This window comes from Neltuma alba, unplaced genomic scaffold (genome assembly GCF_004799145.2).
Source record: "Neltuma alba isolate B1F8T4 unplaced genomic scaffold, ASM479914v2 tig00002674_pilon, whole genome shotgun sequence".
NCBI lineage: Eukaryota > Viridiplantae > Streptophyta > Magnoliopsida > Fabales > Fabaceae > Neltuma > Neltuma alba.
In genome coordinates this window covers 74,341-101,252 of record NW_021632964.1, presented here as the reverse complement: position 1 = coordinate 101,252, position 26,912 = coordinate 74,341, and the positions used below count along the sequence as shown (strand labels likewise).

At 37.2% G+C, this 26,912-nt stretch overlaps 2 protein-coding genes, 1 long non-coding RNA gene and 1 pseudogene across 5 annotated transcripts; 2 read left to right on the top strand and 2 right to left on the bottom strand.

Annotated features, from left to right (window-relative positions):
* Positions 1–3,423: 3,423 nt before the first annotated feature.
* Positions 3,424–5,011, top strand: LOC114735210 (expansin-like A2; annotated as a pseudogene).
* LOC114735229 (uncharacterized) lies at positions 3,711–9,652 on the bottom strand. The gene is made up of 4 exons (XR_003739244.1): positions 9,583–9,652; positions 4,672–4,678; positions 4,366–4,367; positions 3,711–3,722 (listed from the first exon to the last, which is right to left on the bottom strand). It is a non-coding gene; the product is annotated as an uncharacterized LOC114735229 (long non-coding RNA).
* LOC114735219 (NAC domain-containing protein 22-like) lies at positions 9,584–10,862 on the top strand. Its single transcript, XM_028922898.1, has 2 exons — positions 9,584–10,027; positions 10,137–10,862. Exons 1-2 carry the CDS (start codon positions 9,599–9,601, stop codon positions 10,413–10,415), a joined length of 708 nt encoding a protein of 235 aa, XP_028778731.1. The 5' UTR covers positions 9,584–9,598; the 3' UTR covers positions 10,416–10,862.
* A 2,851-nt stretch (positions 10,863–13,713) lies between these two features.
* On the bottom strand, positions 13,714–19,434 carry LOC114735252 (nitrate regulatory gene2 protein). Of its 3 annotated transcripts, XR_003739246.1 has the most exons (5): positions 17,880–19,434; positions 17,400–17,617; positions 16,580–16,803; positions 14,126–15,528; positions 13,714–14,044 (listed from the first exon to the last, which is right to left on the bottom strand). XR_003739246.1 is itself a non-coding variant. In XM_028922937.1 (4 exons), exons 1-4 carry the CDS (start codon positions 19,162–19,164, stop codon positions 14,787–14,789), a joined length of 2,469 nt encoding a protein of 822 aa, XP_028778770.1. In that variant the 5' UTR covers positions 19,165–19,434; the 3' UTR covers positions 13,714–14,786. The 3 variants fall into 3 exon arrangements, 2 of the variants coding, with proteins under 2 accessions (XP_028778770.1, XP_028778779.1); XM_028922937.1 differs by having other exon boundaries at positions 13,714–15,528; XM_028922946.1 differs by having other exon boundaries at positions 13,714–15,528; positions 17,400–17,614.
* Positions 19,435–26,912: the final 7,478 nt, after the last annotated feature.

Genomic DNA, 26,912 nt, shown 5'->3' with positions numbered 1-26,912 from the left:
CCTTCTTATCCTTCCGTTGTATACTTGTATTAAGAGGGGGGGGGGTTTACTTTTCATATTTTGACTTTAACTTCTTGCTGATATAGCCCTCAGCAGAAGATGCGCCATATAGGATTACTTGTCATGATATTAATATCCCTCCCTCCGTCGTCTCCCGCCCCTGACCCTCCTCTTTCTTCTCTATTATTTAGCTTGTTAAACTCAGACCATCTACTTATATTTCATCCTCCTCATGCTTCTCATCTCCATCGCCTTCTTCCTCCAAATCTGATCACTGTAATTTCTTGTTTGGGTGAGTGACAATGAACCCTACCCCCTTTTGTCCAACATGAACTCCCCTCAACTCTGTTCTTCTACCAAATTCTTATGTGTATAGAGCTATATGTGTTTGCTGCTACTGTTTTATACATATAACTAAAGCAAACATCACAAAGATTAAAAGAACAAACTTCATAAAAAAGCATCCCTTCCTGATAAAACTTCAGCTACTTTAGCCCATTTATGTGGTGACAATTCATAAGGAGCCAATTCATCCACCAAAGTCCAGGCATCCTTCTTTGTGTCATGATCTAGATGATTGTGCCATCTATAAATGTTTGGAAATTATCATGATCATGAACCCATATTTTGAAGCCAAGACATTTTTCTTTTTTAATGTCTGACAAGCTAAAGTTGCAGGTGGAGAGAGAGGAGACGTGGAGAGGTCGGAAGACGCAAGAAAAGAGGAATCAAGGAGGAAAAAAAGAAAGTGTTATGCACGTGTGTTATAGCCTCTTAGAAATATTCTTAATTGGGTCAGACCGCACAAAAATTATTTGTGTATTGATATCCTAAAAATATTGTTTTTGTCCTAAATTTATCGTTCATTAATTACCACCGACCATCTTAATATAATTTCAATCGTTGGTTACTAGGAGTATTTCAGTAAAACAACGTTATATGTGTACTCCAGATAATAATTCATAAAATGTCAAGTATGTATTTCATATATATATTATATTTATATATATCTAGATAATGCTTTAAGGATTGAAATGGAGGAGAAAGAAACAAGTGATATTGTGCTTGTAATAATTAGTCAGCAGAATTACATTATTAAATGCATATACAAGAATTACAAGAACTTTGGTGGCTCCTTGAAGAAGGAAATACCGGTGAATATCTCAGGAACAAGGTTTCCATAACGAATAGTAACCCATTTTATACAGAGAGAATAAAGCAAGTCATGCGGTTCATAATATTCAAACAACACAGATTACAGTTGCAAGCATGAGAAGAGATCCTTGCTTTTCCCATGTTGCACAATCAAAAGAACTCAGCTTGTAAATAGTCTTAACTAATATGTAAGTTGATTTCACATCTAACGAACGATTCAGTGTACCAATCATTATTAGAGGAATGACAAGGAGAACATAGATTGAGCGAGCAGGAAATTAGATGCAATAATGCAACACATCAAACAGATTGGCCAAGTCATGACCAGGCAAATGTCGCATTCCCACGAGCGTGTGATATGGGTCTGATGAATAAAAGAAGTAGAGTATTTCCTAATTAGACTCGATTGTCTGCTTGTTGTTGGTGGGACTAATTAGACTCGAAATGCAGCCCATTATATATGGGATTTGAATGTCTAATTGTGGGGATGCAGAACATAACCCTGCAAAAATACAGAGGAGTTGGTGTTTGTGTTGAAGATGAAGGAAAGCAAAGAATATATGGCTGAACAAACGAAGATAATACAACTGGTCATTTGTGCTTAATTAAAAGGTTTGAATCCGCAGCGCGTCTCTCCTTTTTCTCTTCTAATACAACAGCTGGCAGTGACAAGCCAATACATGCTGTGTACCTTCAATTACGCTTTTCTCCATTTAATCTTTCTTTTCCTTCTTCATTGGTCACGTAATGAGTTGTATCAAAGTCAATGCTTGAGACTTGCAGCGCCAAAATAGCGTCATATTTATATGCTTTTTATGTTATGTTCTAAGGTAAGGTGTGGACTGTGGAGGAGACTCCGCTGGCATATATATTCATCGTTTAATATTTAATACATGTGTACAATGCTACGTACGTGATTTTATTCCTCACTCGTGTGAATTTTGATCTCATTACAATACCGTCCAAAGCAATAATGAGTTTAAAAACCGACCTCATATGTTAAACAAGATCATTAGCCAGCAGAATGGACAATGCTATTTTTAAATATTATTATGCGCATATATACCGCATCCAAGAAACAGCCAAGCAGGTATCCTAATGTAAAGGGATCAAGATTGAAGTACTTTTTTTCTGGCAGCATATCGCAATTACAGAATCATGGACTGGCTTAATTCGTAAGAATAATCCCACTGAATAAAAGTCGTTGTGGGGGACGCTATTATTCAGCGATGCTTAGTTTTAGACAGCTGGATGCAACGGGCTTTGGCGCTCTGGGCCGAGGCACAGGATGGTAGTTATCAAGTTGTCTTTTTAAAGTTTGGACAACGTTGCCAAAAGCCTTTCTAATCAATCAAAGTGTTGAAAATATAGGCACTGGGAACTCAGAAACAGGGGAGAGATGGGATTAGGTGGGGGGGTTTGGTTGATATCCTTAATGGGGAAGCGTGAGTGGGACATGAGTGCAAACAGACTTGGCTCAAGCCTCATCACTGCTAGTTCAGAAGCAATCATCGTTGCTTGTCCACCAATCTTAAAAGCTTCTTTCCTTTTTGTCTTTGGGCAGCCAATAGTGTTAACGAATCACCCCGCTTGCCACCCAAGCCAACTCACCCTCCCTTTCCCTTCTTTTCCGCTTCCTATCCTTATCACCATTATTTATGCCAGCTCCTGTCAAACTGCAACTCAGTCATTGGTCCTGGTATAAAACAAATCCCCCCCCCCCCCACCCCAACAAAACATAAAATTATAAAACAAAATAACATGATCACAGAGCACCAAGCCGATCCACTTCAATTTTTAGAAAAGCAGCCATTCACTTTCTATATATCTTAATCCTCCTGTAGTAAAACACCGTACTTTTACTCTGGGTAAAGAAAGGGGAAATTTCCGAAAGTGCAAAAGACAAATGCCACCTGTTGCCACCGATGCTACCACAGAATCAGAAAAAGGCATGCGAAAAACTCTTCCCACTGTAATACTGCTGCTAAGCAGGGCGGTGTAGAGCGAGGAGACCGCGTTCCCCCACAAGCGTGTGTCCCTTTATTCTTTCTTGTCTGAGCACTCCACAGCGTTGAAATCATATTGTCTGTCTTCTTATTTATTTTAATTAATATCTCACTTTATAAAACCCTTTTACTTCTTTACTCTTTGAAACATACTTCTTATCTTTCTCCTCCTCCTCCTACTCTTCCTCCTTTCTCCCTCTACTATTTATTTCATGCCTCTCCTTCCCTTCCACCTTCGTCAGAACTCACACGACACCGCAATATGGCTTTCTTCCTTGTCTTCTCTCCCTTCTTGTTTCTCTGTGCCACCTCCTTCTGCCACCGGTCTTGCGATCGCTCCAATCCAAGGCCGCCTACTTCTCTTTAATCCTCTCTCTTTCCTGTAATATCCCTTCTCCCTGTCCGATTTCATAATGAATTATCATATATCTGAGAGGTATCTTTGTATGCAGCTTGGGGCGTGCTTGTATGGCTGGCGTGCTTGGCCGTGGGATTGAGCGGTGGACGCCTGGCAGCGGCGGTGCCTTCTGTCTACAAAGATGGCGCCGCTTGTGGTGCCTGCTTTCAGGTGCGTCCTTCAACTTATGTTCCTCTATCGATTTTCTTTTGTAGTCATCTGCATACCGTCCTCCTGAATTCATAACATTTCTGCAGATAAGATGCAAGAACCCGAGTTTGTGCACAAAAGAAGGGACTACCGTGGTCGTCACCGATCTCAACAACAACAATCAAACTGATTTCGTGCTCAGCAGCAGAGCCTTCGTGGCCATGGCTAATAAGGGTATGAGCCAACAAATTTTGAAGCTCGGAATTGCCGACGTTGAATATAAGAGGTGAGCTTTTTCATCAATTCATCTTCACTTGGTATTTAAGTCTAGATGGAGTTCATCTTTTCTTAATTCAGTCCCCTTTTCCCCGGGCCCACCAGGATGGCACGATGATCATCTACATTAATAGCAGTAACGGTCTGAAGTCGTATAATATCAGACATATCTAAGGCAGCGGATGCGAAGCCATAAAAAACTAGTTTTATAATATCAGATTATCTAATGGGATTTCAAAGTTTGAATGGGTACTTGTAGCAGTGACTTATGGGAATTTCATTATAGTCAAACTAATTTATGGTGTGTGGAGCAGAGTACCATGCGAGTACAGAAAACGGAACCTGGGAGTACGGGTGGAAGAATCGAGCAAGAAACCGAACTACTTGGCAATTAAATTTCTGTATCAGGGAGGTCAGACGGAGATAGTGGGGGTGGATGTGGCTCAGGTAAATAAGAAATGTGGAAATGCCTGAGCAGAAGGCTTGAAATGAGTAAAGAAATGTGTGAACTAAAAGGGTTGAATGTTGAAACAGGTGGGGTCTTCGAACTGGAACTTCATGAGCAGGAAGAATGGGGCCATATGGGCGACGGATCGGGTGCCGGCGGGTGCATTGCAGCTGCGGATAGTGGTGACGTCAGGGTACGACGGGAAATGGATATGGGCGCCCAAGGTGCTGCCTCAGGACTGGAAGGCTGGCCTCGTCTACGACTCCGGTGTTCAGATCACCGACATCGCCAAACAGGCCTGTTCTCCCTGCGACGATGGCTCCTGGTCCTGATCCCGTTTCTTCTTCTTCTTCTTCGCCATTCTCACCCACATTCTTATTCTTTTCCAATTTTACTTGATAACAATAATATATTGTGATGTTCATATTGTAGTATAAACATTGGGTTTGATCTCTTGTTTCACCACCTCACTAGTCACAAGCAAGCAAAGGTCAAAGGCAGTAATGCAGTGTATAGAATAGGGAGGCGGGTTCATGTTGTAGTCCGGAATGCGGATTGAGACCACAGTTGGGCCCATTAGAACAAAAAGGGCAAAGACGGCCTCAACCCAAAAACCAATTAGCTTTCGTTTTAGGCACTGTGTGCGTCCTAAAACCCATGAAACCATGTGCCCTGTACACTTGTTTCTGTATTCAAATTACTCCAGCCTTGGATTTAGATCACGTGCTCCTATCAGATAAATGCATTTGAAACTCGTCCGAAGAATAGTGAATCTATAAGTTAAAAAAAAAAAAGAAAGAAAAGGGAATAGCGAATTTAAGTGAAATACGTTGGAAAAAGAAGAAGAAGAATGTAAGTGAAAACGGCGCCGTAACCATGACTGGGGCTATCTGCTTCGCCCATTGTCAAAAATGATAATCTTGCCGCCAATATTCAGTAGTTAAGTGGAGAGGAAGTAACGGTCATTAAATAAAGTCATCAATTCAAATCTTATGAATTACTTTTGGACCAACGAAAAGGCGGAGAGGAATGCCCACTAATTATCGGAGCCTTTTGCTGGCCCGGCCCACTAAACAATTCTCGGCCCACCATATCGTTCCCAAGATTCTTTCGATAACGGCATTCATAAACCGTGGCCTCTCGGTTTGCAGCTCACGCATCCAAGCACTAGGTGCCGTATAAAGCCAGCTCGAATATAATTAGGGTTTAGTTAATGAGCAAAATATAAATATTTCAATAAATTCGTGCAATGTTTTGAACCTGCGCGTATCTCTATTTGTTGTTCTGTTCATCTTTTAAGGCAAAATTCTCATCAATGGAAAAATCATTCAAGCATAATAGGGTTGTGGTCAAGCACACATGCCACGTCATGCCAGGGAACAAGGCTGTTCATTTTTTTCCTACTTCTTCTGTGACTGCAGTGTTTTTCCAAATTCAAAAGGGAGAATTACAATTAGGTCTAAGAAAGAAAAATAATTATTAAAAAATCTTAATAACAACCTAAATAATATGTAATAATAAATTTGAATAAAAATTTTAAAATAAAAAAGGACAACTTTTAAATTTATTTTGTAATTTTTTAGGCACTTCGTTGTAATTCTCCCACTCAAATTTGTCTTGATATTACTTTTTCAAGGTTCGTACGGCTCCTTAAATAGTACAAAATGTCGCGTTGGGTTGGTTCAGACAACCACCTATTGCCAATTTGTGATGGCCCACGCGAGTGGAGGAAAGAAAAGCACGGCATGCCTTGCCTCGGGAGATTTTGGGCCTGTTTATTTTTTTTTTTTCTTGTTCTTAAAATAATCTTATAAAATTGTTTTTAGCAAGCTTTGAAAATAAGAAAACAAAAGAGTTTGTTTGGATAATAATTTTTAAAAAAATCTATAAAAAATAATATGTTGTCGTTACTAATAATAAGTGGTGGATAGTAGGTTAAAAGATAAAAAAATTTCTCAAAACTTTTCAAAACAAAAAATAAACACAAAAAAACAAAAATAAGAAAACATTTAAAAGTTTTTTTGGTTTTTTTATTTTTAAAAACATGTTACTGCTTTGTTTTTTAAAACAATCAACTAAAAACAAATTACCAAATAAGATTTTTTGTGTTTAAAAATTCATTGAATTATTGTCATCTAAAAATTTATGATAAAATCCTGCATAGTTTAAGTAGTGACAATTTAAGTCATATTATGATGAATCAGCATTATCATAAGCATCGCATTTTCTTGCATACGTATGAGATATATTTATGCATAGAGACACACATACGTGATTTCTGTTTCTAAACATTGGTTGGAGGCAACCTCTTTGATTAATGTCGTGAGTGTGGTGAAAATAACATTATATTTGGGCACATCTAGATGATTGATGAATTGGAAAAAGAAAAAGAAAAAGAAGAGGAGGAGAGGACATTCGAGGAAGTAGCAGATGGGAAGACTTCGATAAGGTTGAGGAGAAACTTGTTCGCAGGTCTTTGCATGACGACTTCCAAGTCAAACGCTCCATTGTCCCCACCCTGCCCCACTAATTCTATTATTATTACTCTTCCGATCCCTAATATAAGACCCATTTAATTAATTTGATTAGATTAAGGAAGTTAGGTAAGTTAGTTAATTATAAGAAATGTGTCATGTTTTTCCTAAAATACCATAATCATCTTTTTAATACCTTATCTTCCTCTTCTATTTGATTGTGGTTGAGGGAGTATCTATAGGAATAATTTAGAGAAATTGATAAATATGATAAATGGGTCTTATATTTAGAACCAAAACTAACTCAACAATTAGGTCTTCTATCAAGGACCGGAGGAATATTATTATTCTCTTCCTGTTATATATATATATACACATTTCAACACTTTGGCCGTCAAATGAACATGAAGATAATAATGCGGAAAACGCGTCGTGGTTGCTTTTGAATTCACCATCGTATTCATGGACAAAGCAAATTGTGTTATTGTTTGCTCCTCTTGGTCAGTGGTCACTCACTTGACCGCTACGCCCTTACGGCCGCTTTGACCATACTGCCCGCCTCATTACCAATGCCATGTGACTGCCCTTTGCATTTCGTTCCATGTTCAAGTGATTATTATTTCTATATTTAATCTCCTCCTTCATTTAATTATATATATATGTCTGTTTCATCTATTTTGGTCATTAAGTCAGATGCCTACCCAGCCTGGGAAACAACATGTGACTTAAGAAAAAGTAAACCAAAGAATTGAAAATTTGAGGAGAGAAAAATATGATGAAAATGAATTTTAAAAAAAATTCATGAGATGTGGGGGGAGAAAGAGAGAGATATCTAGATATAAACATCACTCATGACTAGGCTGGCTTCCTCTGAATTTAGTGTGTCGATATTGATAGATTAATTCAAGAACCACAATAGTATTTTGTTTTGGCTGGAGGAATTGAAGAACCGCGGTAATTGGTTACTAATCTAATCGAACACGTGTCAGATGGGAATTTGTGCTGATATTCCATTCCCATTAATAAGTAATAACCGCTTTTTCCTTGTCTCACACACATCTCCGACAAAATGGAATGAAGTCTATGAACCGAAAAACTACCAACAATTGTGTGAAACCTTGACGCTTTGCCCATGTATAATAATTGAACCTTCTTCTTCTTTGACTCTTTTTGCATACCAAGTTTGTTGCTTGTGGCACTTTTTCTCCTGGAAAAGAATCTGCGAAAAGGACGCGACCAGGTCAAGAACTCTAGATCAATAATGTTAACAAGGAAATTCTAGAGGGTTGGATATTATACTGCCAAGGTAGTAGTGGATTTTGCATTAGTACGTCCTCGTTAAATATGCTTACATATATATATATATATATTGGGAGTAAAAAAACCAATTAAAAAGCGTGTAATAGTGGAGGAAAGGAAAAAGAAGATTTGTGGCAAATAAACACAAATTTGGCTCAAACTTGTAGGGTGAATGAAGGGTCCGGATTGCAAGAGAAGCAAAGTCGAATGAAAAAGGCCGAGACTAGCTTCGTTTTCCGCATCCGTCACTTACAAATTAAATACTGTACATGTGCGGCTCTTCGCCTCTTGATACACTTCTTCCTTCCTCAAATCTGGTTTTATTACTCATCTGGATCTAATTATAAAATCCTATTATATATATAGGTTAGCAACGAAAAAGTAATTTAGACGAATGAATTTTGATCTCTTTGTCCAGTAAAAAGAACAGAATTGAGGAAGAGGGAATTAATTGGCGAGTAAAAGTCGTAATTCGTAAAGCGATATGCCAATGCCGTGTGGATCCCACCCCCCAGAAGGGTTTTCCTCTCCTCTCTGAGGTTTTTTCCCTCACCTCGCTCCCTTCCCTTTCCTAGAAGGTTTTCCTTTTTAAAAAAAAATAATAATAATAAAGAAATAAGCAAATTTAAATATACATTGTTTATTGCTACCTACGTACCTACATGTCCTTATTCAAAAGCCATTGCAACGATGAATATTGCGTGCTCGTTACTATAATGAAATAAGAAGAATCATTCAAAATTTGATTTGACACTTTAGATTTAAGAGCTTTTAATCTGTAATTTTTTCCAATAAGAAATTTACTTTTTAAAGAAGTCAAATATAAGATCATGTTTATTTTAAAATTTTATATCTATAAAAAATAAAAATTATTTGAAACATAAAAAAATTGAGTTGAATCTGAACGATCCAAAATTAATGTCGATGGTCCGAGTATTAAGATGAGCACTACATGCTCATTTTAAGATCACTATGGAATGTGCTGCTCTGTGCGCACATACATACATGTACTCCGCCGTTGTGTTTGAGTGACTTGTGGCCTCTTAAATAGGAGTGTACGGAAAATAAATTGCATTGAATTAAAAGTATATATATTGCAAGCATAAAATTTAACCAATCATGCATGCACAGACACATCAGGTGAGGTAAATTATGGAGTATAATTGTCTGTTTTTTAAATGCAGATCGAAGGAGAAGGGTGGCCAGGAGAGGGGAGACGAGGTCAAGCTTTTCAAGTACGGGACTGGAGAGAGGACCCACCACTCAGCGCCTTCGCGTTATGCCCTTATAAATACTCTTGCGCATGCCATCTCCCATCCAACCCATTCTCTCTTCCTTCCCTCTCTTACCATTTACCTCTGCCTTCCATACACGCACCAGAATATATATTAATATGGGCGATAATATGCAGTTGCCGGGCTTCCGGTTTCACCCCACCGAAGAAGAACTCCTCGATTTCTATCTCAAGAATATGATCACCGGCAACCAGCTCTGCCTCGACATCATCCACTTCCTCAACATCTACCTCCATGATCCCTGGGATCTCCCCGCCATGGCCAAGGTCGGCGAGAGAGAGTGGTATTTCTTCGTGCCCAGAGACAAGAAGCAGGGAGGCGGCGGACGCCCCAACCGCACCACCCAGAAGGGCTTCTGGAAGGCCACCGGCTCCGACCGCAAGATCCTCAGCCACTCCCATCCGAAGCGCCTCATCGGCCTCCGCAAGACCCTCGTCTTCTACCAGGGAAGGGCTCCCCGCGGCTGCAAGACCGACTGGGTCATGAATGAGTACCGCCTCCCTGACACTCTCAACTTCCCCAACAAGGTACGCACCCGCTTGTACTGCTTCTTCTTCATTATTCACTTTCATTCCACTCAAATGAGCAATATATCGTGACGACTCATAATTTACACTTTGATCCCTTATACACCAGGACGCCGTAGTTTTGTGCAAGATATACCGAAAGGCAACATCCTTGAAAGTGTTGGAGCAGAGGGCGTCGCTGTGCGAGTCCTCCTCGTCGTCCATGGCCACCAAGACGGAGAAAACGGAAGAAACCGTGGAGCTGGCGGCGGTGCCTAAGCTGAGCCTGCCGGAGCTGAAATTACCCATGAACACAGGGTGGAGCCAGGACCCGTCCTGGCCTCAAATAAACAGTCCTTGGCTCCAGTGTTTCACTCCTCTCACCATTTCCAACCTCTTAAATTGTTAACCCCGCCGCTTTATTTCATTGCATGTGCATCTGTCGTCCTCCCATTCTATCTGCTCCATCTTGTTTTTACAGTTGATATTACATGGATTCGATGGATCTCATTGATCCAAGCAGCTCCATGTTTTTGAATCTATGTACGTACAAGACTATAACCATATATACCTGTAACGAAATGCCTACATATCTGCAATTTGCAAACTTAATTACTATCTTCGGTTCTATTAATAAAACCTCGTTTGTAGAATATAAACGAGGTTTTATAAATAGGAGCAGAGGTAGTATTTGTGAGTGTGGCAGCGCTTCGAGTGTTTCGTCTGCAATTGCTATGAATGTTGAGTGGATACTCTATCTCAAAACACACAAAGCTGGAATGAATTCAATTCTGTGTCACCTGAATGGCAAAAAATGAACAAGTATACACATCTCAGCACCTTTTTTTTCATCTAAGCTTAAGGTTATATTTTGATTTTTTTTAATTTAAAAAAAATCGTCTCAATATAGAGGAAATGTTGAAGGTTCATGACCAAGAAACTGACAATGCGCTTGCTGTTAAGCACATGGTGCATATATGTCATGTAAGACATATTTCCTAAATTTACTGCATGACTGCTGTGTCTGGCCCGTTTTATGTTCCAAATTCTATATTGACCTTACTTTCTTTTCTCAACTAAACGTCCTGTTCCGTTGACTTACGTCATATTTGGATGGAGACAAAATGGGGAGGAAAGAAAATGAAGGAAGAAAATAGGAAAAGAAATTGGTTTTCCTCTGTTTAGATGAGAGGAGAAAAGTGAGAAGAAGAAAAAGTAAGAGAGAAAATGGGATGTGGGATCCACTTTATTTTCTCTCCAACTTTTCTCTCCACATATGGAGAGAAAATGAGAAGAAAACTCATATTCCCCATATGTCATTCTCAAATTTAATGCAAGTTTTTCTTTTTAATTTTACTTATGACTACTTCATAATTCAACAAAATTATCTCATTATATTGTGGCCAAAATCAAAAGCTACACATGAACATTCTTTCACATTCAAAGAACAATGCAAGAAATTCGCACAAATTAATATATACATCTCTTTCAACTTTTATATTAAATTTTCACTATTTATTAATAATCTTAAATAATACGTAATTTATTTATATCATTTTATTATGTTTGATTTTAAAAAAACTATCCTTTTTTTTAATTTTCACCTTTAAAAAGAATTTTTTACTAAATTATTTGGTTTTTACAATATAATCACATGGTAATAAATTTTTATCAAATAATTTGATTTTAAATTATTTAATGATATTAACACTAATATGATTTTTCTATTATGATATTTAATTTAATTCATAACATGATTTTTTTTTTTTGGTGAATTCATAACATGATATATTTTGATATAAGAATAAGGGTATTTTAGTCATTCATATATTTAGTTATTTTCTTTCCTTCTTATTTTCTCTCGTCCATTCAAACAGAAAGGTTTTCTCTCCAGTTTTCTTTTCTCTCTGTTTTCTCTCCTTCTATTTTCTTTCCTCCCAACTTTTTTTCCTATCCAAACGGAGCATTACAAAGTCACTTTTTAATGCAAATTCAAGAGTTTGAAATACGACTTTACGAAGTAGAGAATAATGAACGATAATATAGTATTCTCAGTTTCAATTTTAAAAAAGAATATACTCTATGAAACAACAATGTCTTGTGAGGGAGCAAAGGGATGTGCAAATTTCTTTCAATTTGATAGATAAGCACACAAGATGTGGTGGGGTTACATTTACTCTAGTGATTATCTATATACTATAATATAAAATCTACATGAAATTATATTATCCATAAGTTATAATAATCTTTTTTTTAAAAAAAATATAAGCAGGGCACGATACTTGGAGTTGATGCTACATCTTGAAGTGAAAATCTGAAGGCAATGAATTCATGGGGGGATAGACACCCATTTGCGCATTCCATTACTAATAATACTCGTAGGCCCTGTTGGTATGCTGAAAAGTTTTTTTGGATAAAATAATGTAAGTGGGGTTTAAACACATTTCCAAAAAATAATGAATAGTTGATATAGTTTTTATTTTATTGTGTATAATCTATTGACGAAATGAAAGATTTAGAACGTCAAAAGACTGAAAGAGCAAAACATCCATAATTCAAAAGGAAAAAAGAGAGAAGATGCGATGAAGGCGTTGAGAAGAAGACAGTGTGAGCGAGTGATGGAGAGGAAGTTCCCCATTTGCAATCTCAGCTATCCTCCGCGGAGCGCATTGTTGTCGCTGCTCGCTGCTAAGTGAGCCTGACTCGGAGTCTCCATCATTCTACCCCTCATTCTTTTTTCATCATCCCAATTTCTTAAATATTTTTTATTTCTTTTTATCATTATATCATACGCAAAATAAGTAATAGTATAGGATAATATACTTTTAATTTTTTATTTTTTTAAAAAAATAAAACTGAATCCAATAATCAAAATAAAAAAAACTCAAGAAATACTTGGAAATCTGAGACATTTTAAAAAGGCATTAGAGGCCATGGGAAAAAAAGACATAAATAAATGACGGGTTGACAATAATCAACTATCAACTATCAATCAATCAACTATATTCTTAAAAAGCTATAATAGCCAATTCATTTAAAACAAGTCAGGTATAACATTATGTCATTCAAATAAATTTAATTAATAAGATTTAAATAATATTTTAATTAGAATGTTTGTATATTGAATTAAAAGAAGAGCATCATTATTAAAAAAGATTTCAATTGAAAACTGAAATGAAAAAATTAATAATTAATTTTGAATTTGAATATCTTAATTAGAATTTCAGTATATTAAATTAAATAAAAAATATCATAATTAAATAGTATATCAATTGAAAATTTGAATGGAGAAATAAAGAATTAATTTTAAATTTTTATACGTTCTTCCCAATTTTTGAATCTCCAATACAAATCTCATTTGAATAAATAAAAAAAAATCACACATCTATAAGAAATGAATCTTAAACTATCTTAAATAATATAATTTATTATAATTTAAAATTTAATTAAATATTCTAATTCATGAATCAAATAGGAAAAATTTTTCTAGTTTTAAAAGAAATTAAATCTATGCGTTACTGCTCCTCTAGTCCTATTTATAAAAAAGAGAGATAACACATTTTTCAGTCCTATTTATAAAGTAGTGAGAGAAATTTTTTATATAGATCTATAATTTTACCATCATATTAACTTTATTTATATAAAATATAATGTACATTCAACAAGAATAAAGTTAAAAAAATTGTTAAATTATAAACAAGTCAATAAAATTTAAAATCTTACTTGGCCTATATAAAACGTATTGAAAATAACTTACAATATCAAAAGAGTATAATGGGCAGAAGACCAGATTTCTCCACTCATCAGCCTACAACCAATTAACCATTTAAATCTGTTTCCACTGCCATTCAATATAATTAATAAATATATATAAAAATCTGGAACAATGACATGCCTCAAACCATCTAATCAACAACAATAATAATAAAAAATCTGTTTGAAAGTCTAGATATCCGTCTTCCATAAAGTGAAAGTCCAAAAATGCCCCGCGTCTCAGACATCTTTATTCACTATCCGGAACGGGTGTCCAAGGGCAATCTGTACAATTTAAGTCGGTGAATATTTTATGGAAGCAACATACTCATACAAAGTAAAAATAAATAGTTAAATACTTATCACCTAGAAACTCTGGCGACTTGCGTCACTCCAAGTAGGCCCGAGTCGGCCATGTTCATCAGGCATCAGACTTCTCCTAGAATCGCTCGTTTAATTTTGGCCCACTGCATGCTCATTGGGTTTCTCGTTTGGACGACATGTCCCGATCCCACTCTGCCATCACAAAACCTGAACACCGCCAATTTCGTAAAGGACGTTAAAACTCCTCAGTCTTCCATGCAAACTTCTACCCCTTTTGGGCTTTTTACCCTTCAACAAGCAACATCAAAAATTCAGACACAGGGTAGGCGTTGCCACAGCTCTGTAGCTCAGGCAGACAGCTCAGCTTCCCCCGGAAGATTCCCTCCAGTCCCTACCTCCCGGTCACTTCACGTGCTGCGCTTTGCCTGTTTTCCTTGAATGCTCTCCGTTCGGTCCTTCCCTCTGTCTCTTCACTATGTTATGCCGATATCCAATTTCATTGTCCCAGTATCTAAATGTAAGTAGACAGTGGACACTTTCCATCACCTGGCAATAACTGTATTGCTGAAATAAGTGAACTTCATACCAAACCTGTCCCCATCCCAAATATATGTTCTTGTAGAGGAAAGCTATTAGCGGGAAGTCAACACGATTCTATCCCTGATAACAGATGTAGTTCCAAATTCCATCAAACCATGCCACCCTACGAAACTGTTCCATGCTCCCCAGCAGCGCTTTCCTCTACACTTCTTTGTATTAACTCCTCATATGCTCTCACAGAGTTCTCAGTAAATCTCTCCATGGCCTCAAAAATGCGCTGCAAGCTAGCCTGTAGACTGCTGCTTTTATCACTCTGATATATAATATTTTCGGAAACTGAGAGACCCTTACCGTCACCGGATGCCAGAACCATTTGCCGCTCTAATGCTTGAATTTGCTTCTGTATCCTCTGATCATCTTTATCTAAATGTTTGACTTTTCTCTCAAGATCCTTGTTAACCATCAACTGCTGGTGCATTTCTAGCCTATCTTGTTCCCATATCTGAAGCACACTCATGGTCAACACACGCATTGAATCAACCACTTCTTTTTCAGATATTCTCTCTAATGCTTGGGACCACTGATTACAGATTACAAATATAGGAGGAGCACCGATTCTACTGGGGGAGAAGGGGACTATGCCATCAGGTGTTTCTTCAGGCTCATATAGGAGACACCTTAGAAGCCAATTATTCAATGCTCTAACATAACCCTTCTGGGCGCTAACCCAGCTAGAAAATTGGAAAGTCCAATTGATAAGTTCTTGTTCAAGCTCCTTTGTGGCTAAAAGATGACCATCACCATTCTTCTTTCTGGATCGAATGGAACCCAATATTCTGGCTTCTCTAATTGCTTCACACTGATTACGGTGGCACTCAAGCATGGATTTCCACATCCTTGTCAACCTGATTAAGAAGAATGTAAACGTATTTCATCAACAAACAGTGAAATGTGTAGATAAAAAAAAATCCGAAACTTAATGACTACATGACAACATGAGCATGCAGCAACTTATTTATAATCACTCTGATAAACACTGATTCCCAATTAAGTAGCACAATCACTGCCTCTGTCTTGCTTCCTTGTATGGTGATCAACCTGGTAGTGTTGTCATTCAATACAGAGGGATAATTGCCAAACCACCCACCCCAAAAAATAAATAAATAAATAAAAGCCGCCCCTTAAGTTGTAAAAATATCCACAGTACAATATCAAACAATAAGTCCCCAGTCATATTAAGTGCCACATTCTTGATAAACCCGTCTAATCATTCTGGATAACACCTTAATATCCAAACTTTTCTTAACGAGCTCCAGGTAAAGCCATTTCTAGACAAATTTCTTCAGGGTTCAAACCATTTCCTTACAAAGGAATGAAGGATAAGTTTCTTTGTCCAACTGAACATACAAAGAAATTTGGACGGGCTAATACAGTATGTAGAACAGAAAATAAAATGGGGTTGTGGACCTTCATTAGAGGTAGTAACAAGTCCAGTGAAAATTTATAAGAAATAATGATGGATAAACCAGAGACTTGCTTCCATCAGAGATCATTTAATGCAACCTTGTTTAACAACTCCATTAGCACCCATGGCAAAAGTTCACCACCTAGAATGCAGCAATAATCTCATTGTTCTACTCTTATTGCCCCAAATTAGGAGTCATATTATCTGGTCAAAATGTGAATCATGTGTTATGACAATCAAGCAGTTTCCATTGACGTTATAATAAGGAAAGGGATGAAAAAATATGACAACCGACATCAGTTCAAATTATGAGAAGAAATTACTCCCAACATATAGTCATTTACCAATCCAAGTCAAATTTCTAAAAAGTTGCCCCTAACTCGACCCAGAAAAATTTTTCAAGGCTCAAAAAATACCAGATAGCCAACCACCAATAGAGACAACAATAAACCATATAAACAACAGGACAAGAAGCTCATAACTTCACATACCCATGGATTAATTCATTCAGCTGAGGCCACAGCTCTTCATCCCTGATCTTGTTTATCGTCATAGAAATCCGATCAACAACCTGAATTGCCATTCTTATTTTTGCGGACAGACTCCTTACTAACGTTTGAGTTGAGTCAACTTTGTGAAAATCAGCACCCCTTTCATCCATACGCTTCAGCTTACGACACTTCTTATCATGCATGACCCGCATCTTTTCCTCAGCCTGCAAAGACATAAGCATTAAAAGAACACCCTTAGAAAATACAAGCAATGATTAACAATAGTACATTTCAGTATATTGCCGCAGAAAGTGGTCATAAGAAATCAGATGAAAGCACAGGTACAATACATATTACACTACACCACGAAGTTAAATAATCTGATAGGGGGATTGAATGCAAATTAAATCTGATTGGTAAATTGAAGGTCCACGTCCATCAGAAACAACACAAAAATACTGACATAAAATCTATCTAGAGAAAATCATGGACTTTAAGACATAAAAGAGGCGTTCTTCTAATTGTCTTCATTTGCAGGTAACACAAGGGCAGACACAATTACAGAACAACGGGCCATGAATTTCATCCCACCCAAGTTTGGTGTTCATATCAACGAAATTATTAGAGCTCAAAATTATTACCCCTTCGTTGGTCCCTAAACACGCACGGACGAATATACGTATTTCCAGCTTAGGTACAAACCTACTAGAAAATTAAACTAAAACAAATAGAACCAATATGTCATACAAAGTTAAAGAAAATATTTATAAATTAAATTAAGACAAAGATAAAAATAAACTATGAACCAGATATCACATACCTTGACTTCATCATAGAGTTTCTTCTCCCAAAGATAAAGCTTCTGCAATGTAGAAGAAAGATTGCGTGATCGCATCATTATATCGCCATCAAAATCCAAGTTACTAGGACCAGCCTTGTCAATGGCGGATGTAGATTCAGCACTTTTAGAAGTAGAAGGTTGCGAAGCCACCATGGACAATGAGGGAGCAACTGCATGCAACATCTTGGAAGAAGCTGCTTTATCAAGTTCGGTTGCACGCATGATCCAGGGGCCGGAAAAAGAGTTTCAAGTCAGCAATAAAATAAAATTCAAGTCATAAATTTGAACAAATGAATCCATCGACCTGTGTTGTCAGGCACAAATCTAGGCATGACAGCTCACAGAATTTACACGAACATCCAAAGATCAAAGCACGATAATAATTAAGGATAAGCGAAACAGAGAAACTGAAAATAAGCTAGACTTAGTGGACTTGCGGAAGAGAATCAAATCTCTAACCTTGATAAGCGCCATACTTTTTATTGTAAGGAAGCTTCCCCGCCTCAAGCATCTTTGCAATCTCGGTGCCCGACTCAGATGCCCTCCGGAACTGAACCTCAATCTCTCTGGCTACTTCAAATGCATCCCGTGTGCCACTGCGGCCTCGGAATGCAGCACCTCCACCCCGCTCCTTAGACCTCTCGTCGCCATCAACGACTTTCTTATCTACCACATGCACCTCATATTCCACCCCATCATTCTCCATCGAAACACTCGGCCTGTTCTGGTAAACTGAAGCCTCTGTCCTGTCAACTTCGTCGTTTTCTGAGGGCTTCGAATGATTTCCAGCACCCCCATCCACGAACTTTTGATCCCCATGCACTTCTTTAACGACTTCGTGTTGGTAATCCTCGTCTTCCAAATCAGGAATGCCCTCTTCCTCTCTCACTTCCTTTGAGTCCCGACTAGGAGTGTACTGATTATAGTATCTATCATCATTATCAAAAAAGTTGAGAAAATCCCAAGTTGAAGGCCTTGGCGGTGATGGCGGAGGTGGTGGCTTGGATGTGGAAGCAGCCGGCTGCGACAAGGAAGACCCATAAGGAGGAGGGGAAGCAAAATACCCATTACCCCCACCGGCATAAGTCGGATATCCATCGTGGGGATAAAAATTAGGATGCATACTGGGGTGCGGATAAGGGTAAGAGGAAGATGAAGATTCGCCCATATAAACAGTCTCGGGGCTGATAGGCTTCTGCTCAAACACCACGGAAGGCGTGGGTTTATTCTTCATGAAATTCATATGCATATAACCTTGGCCAGGAAAGGAAGCAAGACCCGGGCGATCTGAATGGTTGATGTAATTGATCGGGGGATGGTCAGGATGGGCATGTAAGGGGGAGGAATGACCGGAATGATGAAGGGAACCCAATTCATGGTCGTCTTCGTCTTCATCAGAATCGGACTGGAAGTGGAGATGAGATCCAGAATTGGAATGGGAGAGGTGAGGGGGCGAAGGAGAAGAAGTATCCACTTGCTTACCAGCAGCAGTAACCACAGAATCGACCTTCTTGGAAGGAGGAAGATTTAGCTCGGGGGATGAGGGAGGAGAAGAGGAAGTAGGGAAATCCACATGAATAAAACGATGCAAGGAATGGCCAATAGATTGAAGGGAGCTAATATAGGCCATGTGAGCGGCGGAAAGAGCATAGCGCTGGTGAATAGCTTCGTCGAGGAAGGAACAGCGCTGGCGGCAGAGAGAGACGGCAGGGAGATCGTCGAGCTTGGAGCTGGCGCAGCCCATCAGTAAGAAAGAGAAAAAAAGAAAAAAGAATTAACGAAAGAGGGGGATGGGAAGGAGTGGGAGAAAAACAGGAAGCATGGCGGGGATGGTGATTGGGAGCAGAAATTAGATTAGTGTCTTAGGGTTTGTTAGGCAGGGGAAGAGAAGAGGGAGCGGGGGGGAAAAGCAGGGGAATCTTTTGCCAGCGCGGAGTCCGTCGTCGGCTTGTACTGGATTGTAGCAGAAAAGAAAGAGAGAGATGGAACGCACTGTGACTGGGGGGGGGGAGAGAGAGTGCGTCGGTGTAAATGATTTGCTTGCGGCCACTGGTGGTAATGCCTATCAATGTCTCACTGGGTGCGTTAAGTTTCTAGTCCCTCTCTTTCCTTTTCTTTTCTTTTTTGCCAATCCAGGCTCTCATTATTTACGATTCATTTTCCGCCCTTTTTCTTTTCGGATTCTCTGTATATTTCTTTTGCATAACCGATTTTCCCGGTCCAGTTCCCGCATAACGCTCTCCCCTCCCCCCCCCCCCCAAAAAAAAAATTTTGTTTTGTTTTCAATTATTTATTATTATTCTACAATTTAAACAAAATACTAATCCTCTTTCTGTTACTTTGTCCTCGCGGAACATGGGTATGAAAAGATCATTTTATCCTTCATTTGTAAACGACGATGCATTGACCAAGTGTTTACCCGAGAAATAATTTTTTTGATTAGATAATATTAAATTCATTTTCACTAATTACCTTTCCGGATATATATAATTAAATGACAGATTTTTCGCACAAAGTGGAAACAAGATGGATAGGTTAATTTAAATAGATTTTTTTTATATCTTATATAATTTAATAATTTTCTTGATATATACATATACTACTCCTCCGGTCCTTAATATAAGACCTAATTGTTGAGTTAATTTTGGTCCTAAATATAAGACTCATTTCTCATATTTATCAATTTTCTCTAAATTACTTCTATGGATACTCCCTCAATTATAATCTAGTAGAAGAGGGAGATGAGGTGTTAAGAAATATGATTATGGTGTTTTTTCAATTAACGTGTCACATTTCTTATAATTAACTAACTTACATTTTTCACTAAAAAAAAAACTAACTTATCTAACTTCCTTAATCTAATCAAATTAGTTAAATGGATCTTATATTAAGGACCCGAAGAGTATTAATTAAAACACACATAATTTACAAATTAAGAGAGAGGGGGATTGCAGTATACAATGAAAATAGGATTGAATCAGAAAATAATGTATCCCCAGTGTGTATAGATCCCACTTTAGGCATGATAAATGGTTTGAGAAATTAAAAGGATGTTTCGGTGAATATTAAATCATAATTTTAAAAATGATTTTACGGTATACAAAGCAAGCATGTGAAAGGAGTTTGTCTCGGTTTTTTAAAAATGCTTCTTAATTAAACCAAACAGCCCCTGAGTATAATATTAAATTTAATTCGGCTGGCAGCGGGGAATGGCAATATGCTGAATCAGATTTTATATCCGTGGAGCGTTTATTATTTTGTGTGATATATAAAGAATTCTTTGCGGTGGGCTTGGGAGTCACATTGGTTATAATTGTGAATTGGCCTGTGATATCAAATTAGGAGCGGATCGAGCACTGCAACTTTGATTGCATCATGATCAGGCGAGCAGTACCTTCACATGTGATCCGATTCAAAAAGGGATCGGAGAGATGCGAGTACGAAGCCTGAACACTCGGATACAGCTCCATTCATTTGAAACACTTCCAGTTCCAGCTATTTTGAGAGCCCGTCCACAGAGACCAAGCTTTGAAACAACATCCCATCCACTAGGAGCACCTCATTTCACAAATTTCTCTTTCACACGTATCGAATAGGGCGAACATTAATCGCTGAGTTTTAAGATAGTTCAAAATTCAAGAATTGAATGGCATGGAGTTATGATTTTTCACCTCGTGCATATTGAAAATATAGATAATAACGCTGTATTTTATTTCATCTCTTTCACACGTGCAATTTAAAATCCAAATTACAACCTGTTATAATTTTGAATTTCTTGCTCCCGTGCAAATTGAAAATTTGAACAGCGTAATTTTTTTTCCCCCAAAATGTACGCCATGTGCCTTATATTATTATTTTAGCTATGACTTATTTTTCAATTTCTTAATCATTGTGCATAATAAATTTTATAGTTAACTTTACAAATTATTTCCGATTACAAATGAAACGGGCACCGAAGGCTCTCCTAGAAAAACAACGGTATATATAAATATATAAAATGGAGCGTCCAATGTACAGTATAATAGAATTTTTATTAAAAAAAATTAAATTATAGTCTATAACTTATAAAAGTGTAATCCAATTAGACACGGTGCAGGATACGGGACCAGGGATGAAGCGTGTTCGGAACAGAAGCTGTGTTTCATTCATTTCCAAAACGGTGAGAAAAACGGACGATACTCCTCTTTTGGTGCTCCAATCAAATACTATACTTCGTATTATTATTATTGCTAATACTTTTCTTAAGATAGAAATAATAATACATTTCATCACCATATATAATAAAATATACCTATAAGATTTATAAATAATAATACTTATTTATAAAACACTAATATCCAATATCGTCTCAGAGTCAGATCAATTCACAACAATTACCAAAAAAAAAAAAATCATGAATTGGCTAGAGGCAATTCATCTGAAATTCCATATAAATAATCGATTAAATGGATACATATTTACTCATCATGGTGATTGATTATAGACAAGAATGGATAAAATTACTAAATTGGATGGTACTATTTCCTGTTCTTAATATAATAGGTAGTTTGACTTTCAATTTGATCATAAGTATACGACCTATATTTATTTTATCTCTCATATTTATTTATTTATTTTAAAATAGTTTCTAGCTGTGCATATTAAAGATTAATGATAGTTTTAATTAATACAGAGATTTAGAGAAAACAATATTGATTACAAATAATTAGTTTAATAAGTTTTTTTTAACCTACTCAAACTACTCAACTGAAGACAACCGATAATATATGGATCAAGCTTGAAAAGAAGAAAATAGATATGGAGATGGACAGATACAGAGACATCGGCATGGCGTGAGGAAGGAAGGCAGAAAGCATGCAGGACGACGAGAAAAGAAGTTGAAGAGAAGAACAACACGGCTGTGCTGTAATTACGGATATGCCCTCGTTGGTCTTTGAATTTGACTGACTCACGCCGCCGCCATATGCATTGCATGGCAGAATTGAATGCCCTCATGTCTCGCTCAGGCGCCTCGCAATTCTCTATCATCCCATCATCCCACTTTTAGATTAATAATAATAATAATAATACCCTTCCGGTTCTAAATATAAGATTCTTATTATACTATAAGGATATTATATGCAGGACCAGAGTAATAATTCATGCAATGTAAAATTGGCATGTATCAACAGTTGTGTGAACCAATTTTTGGAAGGTATATCTCATGTTTCTTTCTTTCTTTCTTTCTTTTGCCAAAACAAAATCTCTTGAAATGCAAAAATAGAATGACAAGAGAAAGTACAGAGCCGTGATGTAAGTAGCTAGCTGGTAAGAGTGTTTAGTTTTGAAAGGGGGGGATGCATGCGCATATAACAAGGGCGTGCCCGCGCTCTCATCAAAATGCTGATAGCAATTAAATGAAATTAATACTGCAACGTGACGTATAATGTAACTAGTGGGTATTTATAAAATTAGGAAAATAAACAAACTAGCTAACAAGTCGTCAAGTGTGAATGGACGAAGAGATGATGCTCAGAGAAGCCTCAAAAACACAAGTCCTACCTTCCTCTGATTTAAATACCAAAGCTTCGCTCTCTCTCTCTCTCTCTCTCTTCCATATATATATATATATATATTAACCGATTAACAGAATGGGCATCATGCGTATAGATGTTGATAATGGGAAAAGTGACGCATGCATACAAGAATAAGAATACTGGTGCTTACGCGAAGTCAACTGTGAAAAGCACACGCCATTTGACCCCACCCCAAATGGACGCCCTTATTAATAAATACTATCTCCTGTAATCTGGTCTTAATTATAAGATCTTATTTATAGATTATAAACGAAGCCTTATAATTAGAATCAAAGATAGTACATACAAGATCAGTATGTGTTTGTATTGATATTGATTTGAAGATAGTGCTAATTAAATTAGTTAATATGATATATTTTTTTAAAAATATTCTAAGTATCTTTTTTAATTTTTTCCTTCCTTCTTTTACTTGATTATTGTTAGAAATATTAATAGAATTTTAAAAAAATTTATAAACATATGAAATAAGTCTTACACGTAAGATTAATATTAACTTCTTACGTTAAGTATAAGAGCAGTTTTAAACCGCATGACATGGCCTTTGTAATCAAAGCAGAGCCCTGTGATCTCCGCGGACTCCACATCCCATCGCATCTCTCATTGTGTTTTGCATGCCATGGATGGAGAGATGAGGGGATGAGTAATCGGGAGCATGTGGCGCGTCTTTTTCTTGGAATATTCAGGCTGGGGGAGCACGTGGGCCCAAAAGTCATTGAGGGGAGGGGATTAGAGCAACCTAACCAAGCCAGTTTGGATTTGGGATTGGGAATGTTACGTTACTTGCTCATTCCTTTGATCAATCTGCTGCTCATCAATATTTTAATCATCCCCCCCTGCCATCACTTCTCCCTTTGACCGCTGCGCCATCGTCACCAACTCTCTTTCTACCAGTAACCCCACTTTTCCTAAATCAACACCCGTCACTGTTTCCACCTCATGCCCCTTCCAAAATTCTTCAGCCTTATTAATTTCCACTTCAAAATTGGGCCCACCCAATATTCATAGGTTTGGTTTTGTGCCCTCACCCGACCCCATTGCCCACATTCATTTGATTTAATCACCTTAATTATGCAGACCAGTAGTTCATTATGCAAAACATATTTTATTCATTAAAAAAATAAATAAATTTTCATATTTTGGAGCTCCTATGCCGTCACCTAAACTTATAGTGTATCCAGAAGAAAATACAAGAATTCACATACACACGCACATAATTGTGCTTTGGTAACCAAAAAAAAAAAAAAACCCTACACATGTTTATCTTAACATATATATAATAATATTTTGATGTTTAACTGGTTGTTTCCATCATTGTTTGGTGCTGTGTTAATAACTTAACGCATCAACGAAAACGAAGTGGATATTGTATCGGTGATTGGTCCGTCGTATCCCCCCCCCCCAAAAAAAACAAAAAAACCATAGCTAACACATCATTGGATTGCTGAGCAAGATTTTTTTTTTTTTTTTTAATGCAGCAGCATTATGATATATACTCATGCGTGAAGGAATGGGCACGCATCAGTGGCAAATTTCTAACATGTTATGGGTATCTTAATTGGTGTTCACTCAACTGCTTGTCTTCACATTCCCATCTCTAAGTTAATTACACTAAATATGTAAATCGAAGCAATAATATAATCCCTTGTTTAATTATTTTGCAAATTGAAGAACTGAATGTTGATAGAAACACGTGAAAAGGAACCCTATTCACTTAAAACAGTTGGCCGCCTAGCTATTTTATGTACGGTAATTCTGCCGCCTATAGTTAATTATGGAGGTCTAGAATTTGACGAAAAGATGAAGGTATCGCATTAGATCTGTCCATCTCACCTATGCAAACTTAAAACTATTAACCCCCACATACCAACAATCAACTAATAACCCCAAGTTTCAGCTATATCCGCCAACAACATTCATTGAAATTGAATCATGATATTCAAAAGTACTGGTTAATAATCTAGATTTTACTATTAGGTAGTAATTCTCGTAATTGATTTTCGTGTCTCCAACGCTTGGACTCTCTAAATTTTATAATTTATTCACAGGGTATACATGAAAGTCCATTTTATGGCACTCAAAGCACTATTGATGATGGCTTACATTTACTTTCACCTTGGTTGGGTGCATCCCACACCCACCCGCAATATTCCTCAAGCTGATAAGAGAAGATTCAGGGACTCAGAATTGGGAATTCGTCTCGCATATGAATGTATCCCTCTATTATTCACGAGTAGTTGAACAGCTCTATTATCAAAAGTGAAAGGCATAGATTGAATTCTCTGCCATATTCATACACAAGAGGTAGTTTATCTGCTGGGAGAAACTTGGCTCTTTCATCTCTTCTTTCCCTCGTTGCGGTAGCTGTTTTTTGCCCCACCCCCCCAAGGCACAAAAAAGAGGGAGAGGTAAAAAAGCTGGCCCAACTCGGTACAAAGCTGGTGGCTTTTGCTTAATTCCAAATCAATATATAATAATCATACAGGGAGCCAAATATTTCTTCGCTGCAGTACACATTATAGCGACGTAATTATTGCGCTTGCTAGTTGTTCAAAAGTGACGCTTTTTAGCCATTTTAATAACTCGCGAGGGCGACTGGTGTACAAGTTTTGCGTCAATAATTGTGAGTGCGTGATGATGTTTGGCACTGTTGTCGCTTTAGCTCTCTCCCTTCACTCGAACACGGAGGTTGTGGCTCGTACGAATCTTTCATGCATTTTCCATCAACACATACGAAATGAGGGAGAAGAATGTGAGAGATGAATTTGAGGGGGGGCCATGCAGGGGGGTCCTACAACATGATTACAAAACAGTACCGGCCACACCAGAATTGAATGCCATAACTTCTGCTTTAATGTTCACAGCTGAACTTATTAACCACTTCTCCCTCTTAACTTTTGATCTTCCCTCCGTTCTTTGCGTTTTTGCCTCTATTAATTAATATCATGTTCCATGCAAATGCATGCATAAATAAATGTTGATGCAGCGAGCCATTAATTATAGTCCCTGTTGTGATGATTTGGGGTCGGGTCATTGTCTCATTGAAACTCAATGCTTTATACGTATATATATATAGATATATGTAACACGAGACGCCAGTCCCTTGATGTGACCTCATATTCAATTATTGTCTTGCGGTCTTCAAATTTCACAGCCACCTGCCATGCCCACTACTGATTCAGCATATGCCTTTTGTTATTATTCCCAAAAAACGACTAGACTTCCTTCCCCTGTCCTTACGTATAATACTATACAGCTATTAAAATTACGTAAAATCAATCAAAGACTCTGAGTTATTTTTTATTCTTTTTTCAAATCTGTCGTCCCTATTTAAATACATAGGGGTATATTTGAAAAAAATATTTATATATTAAAATCTTAGGAAAAATTATTGAAGAGGGATATTTTAGAAAGATCTTTCGAAACACTATAAAATTCTGAACTAATACATTATAAAGAAAGAACATACTAAGTATTATGTTCAAGGACACAAGGAGTATGAATGCGTTGTTTAATTATTCGACTCTCATTTGATCCATCGAATCCATATATAGTTTTTACGGTTTTTAGATTTCGATACATGCGCGCAGGAGTATTATATTTGCCCACATACAGTAATCAATATTCATAGGCATTGAGGAAGCATATAAACATTGCAGCTCATGTGACAGGGTTTAATTTGTGTAATATTACCCCTAATTTTCAATACAAGATTTAGTTAACTAATTTAAAAAATAAAAAAAATACTCAATCATAGTGTATGTTTTATTATAATCCTTCTAAAATATCCATGATTATGTATCGATTTACAACTTAGATAAATTAGTTTGAAAAAAAACAGTAAATATAATATTTAAAATAATTTTTTTAATTTTTTTGGCCTTTCAAATCAATCAATTAATGACAGGAGGCCGTATGC

Bases quoted from the DNA above. Each gene is read 5' to 3' on its own strand.
- LOC114735219 (XM_028922898.1), top strand. From the start codon at position 9,599: ATGGGCGATAATATGCAGTTGCCGGGCTTCCGGTTTCACCCCACCGAA. The intron at 10,028-10,136 runs GTACGCACCCGC...CTTATACACCAG, and splicing joins CTCTCAACTTCCCCAACAAG to GACGCCGTAGTTTTGTGCAA.
- LOC114735252 (XM_028922937.1), bottom strand. From the start codon at position 19,164: ATGGGCTGCGCCAGCTCCAAGCTCGACGATCTCCCTGCCGTCTCTCTC. The intron at 17,618-17,879 runs GTTAGAGATTTG...AACTTGATAAAG, and splicing joins AAAGTATGGCGCTTATCAAG to CAGCTTCTTCCAAGATGTTG. The intron at 16,804-17,399 runs GTATGTGATATC...ATGTCTTTGCAG, and splicing joins AACTCTATGATGAAGTCAAG to GCTGAGGAAAAGATGCGGGT.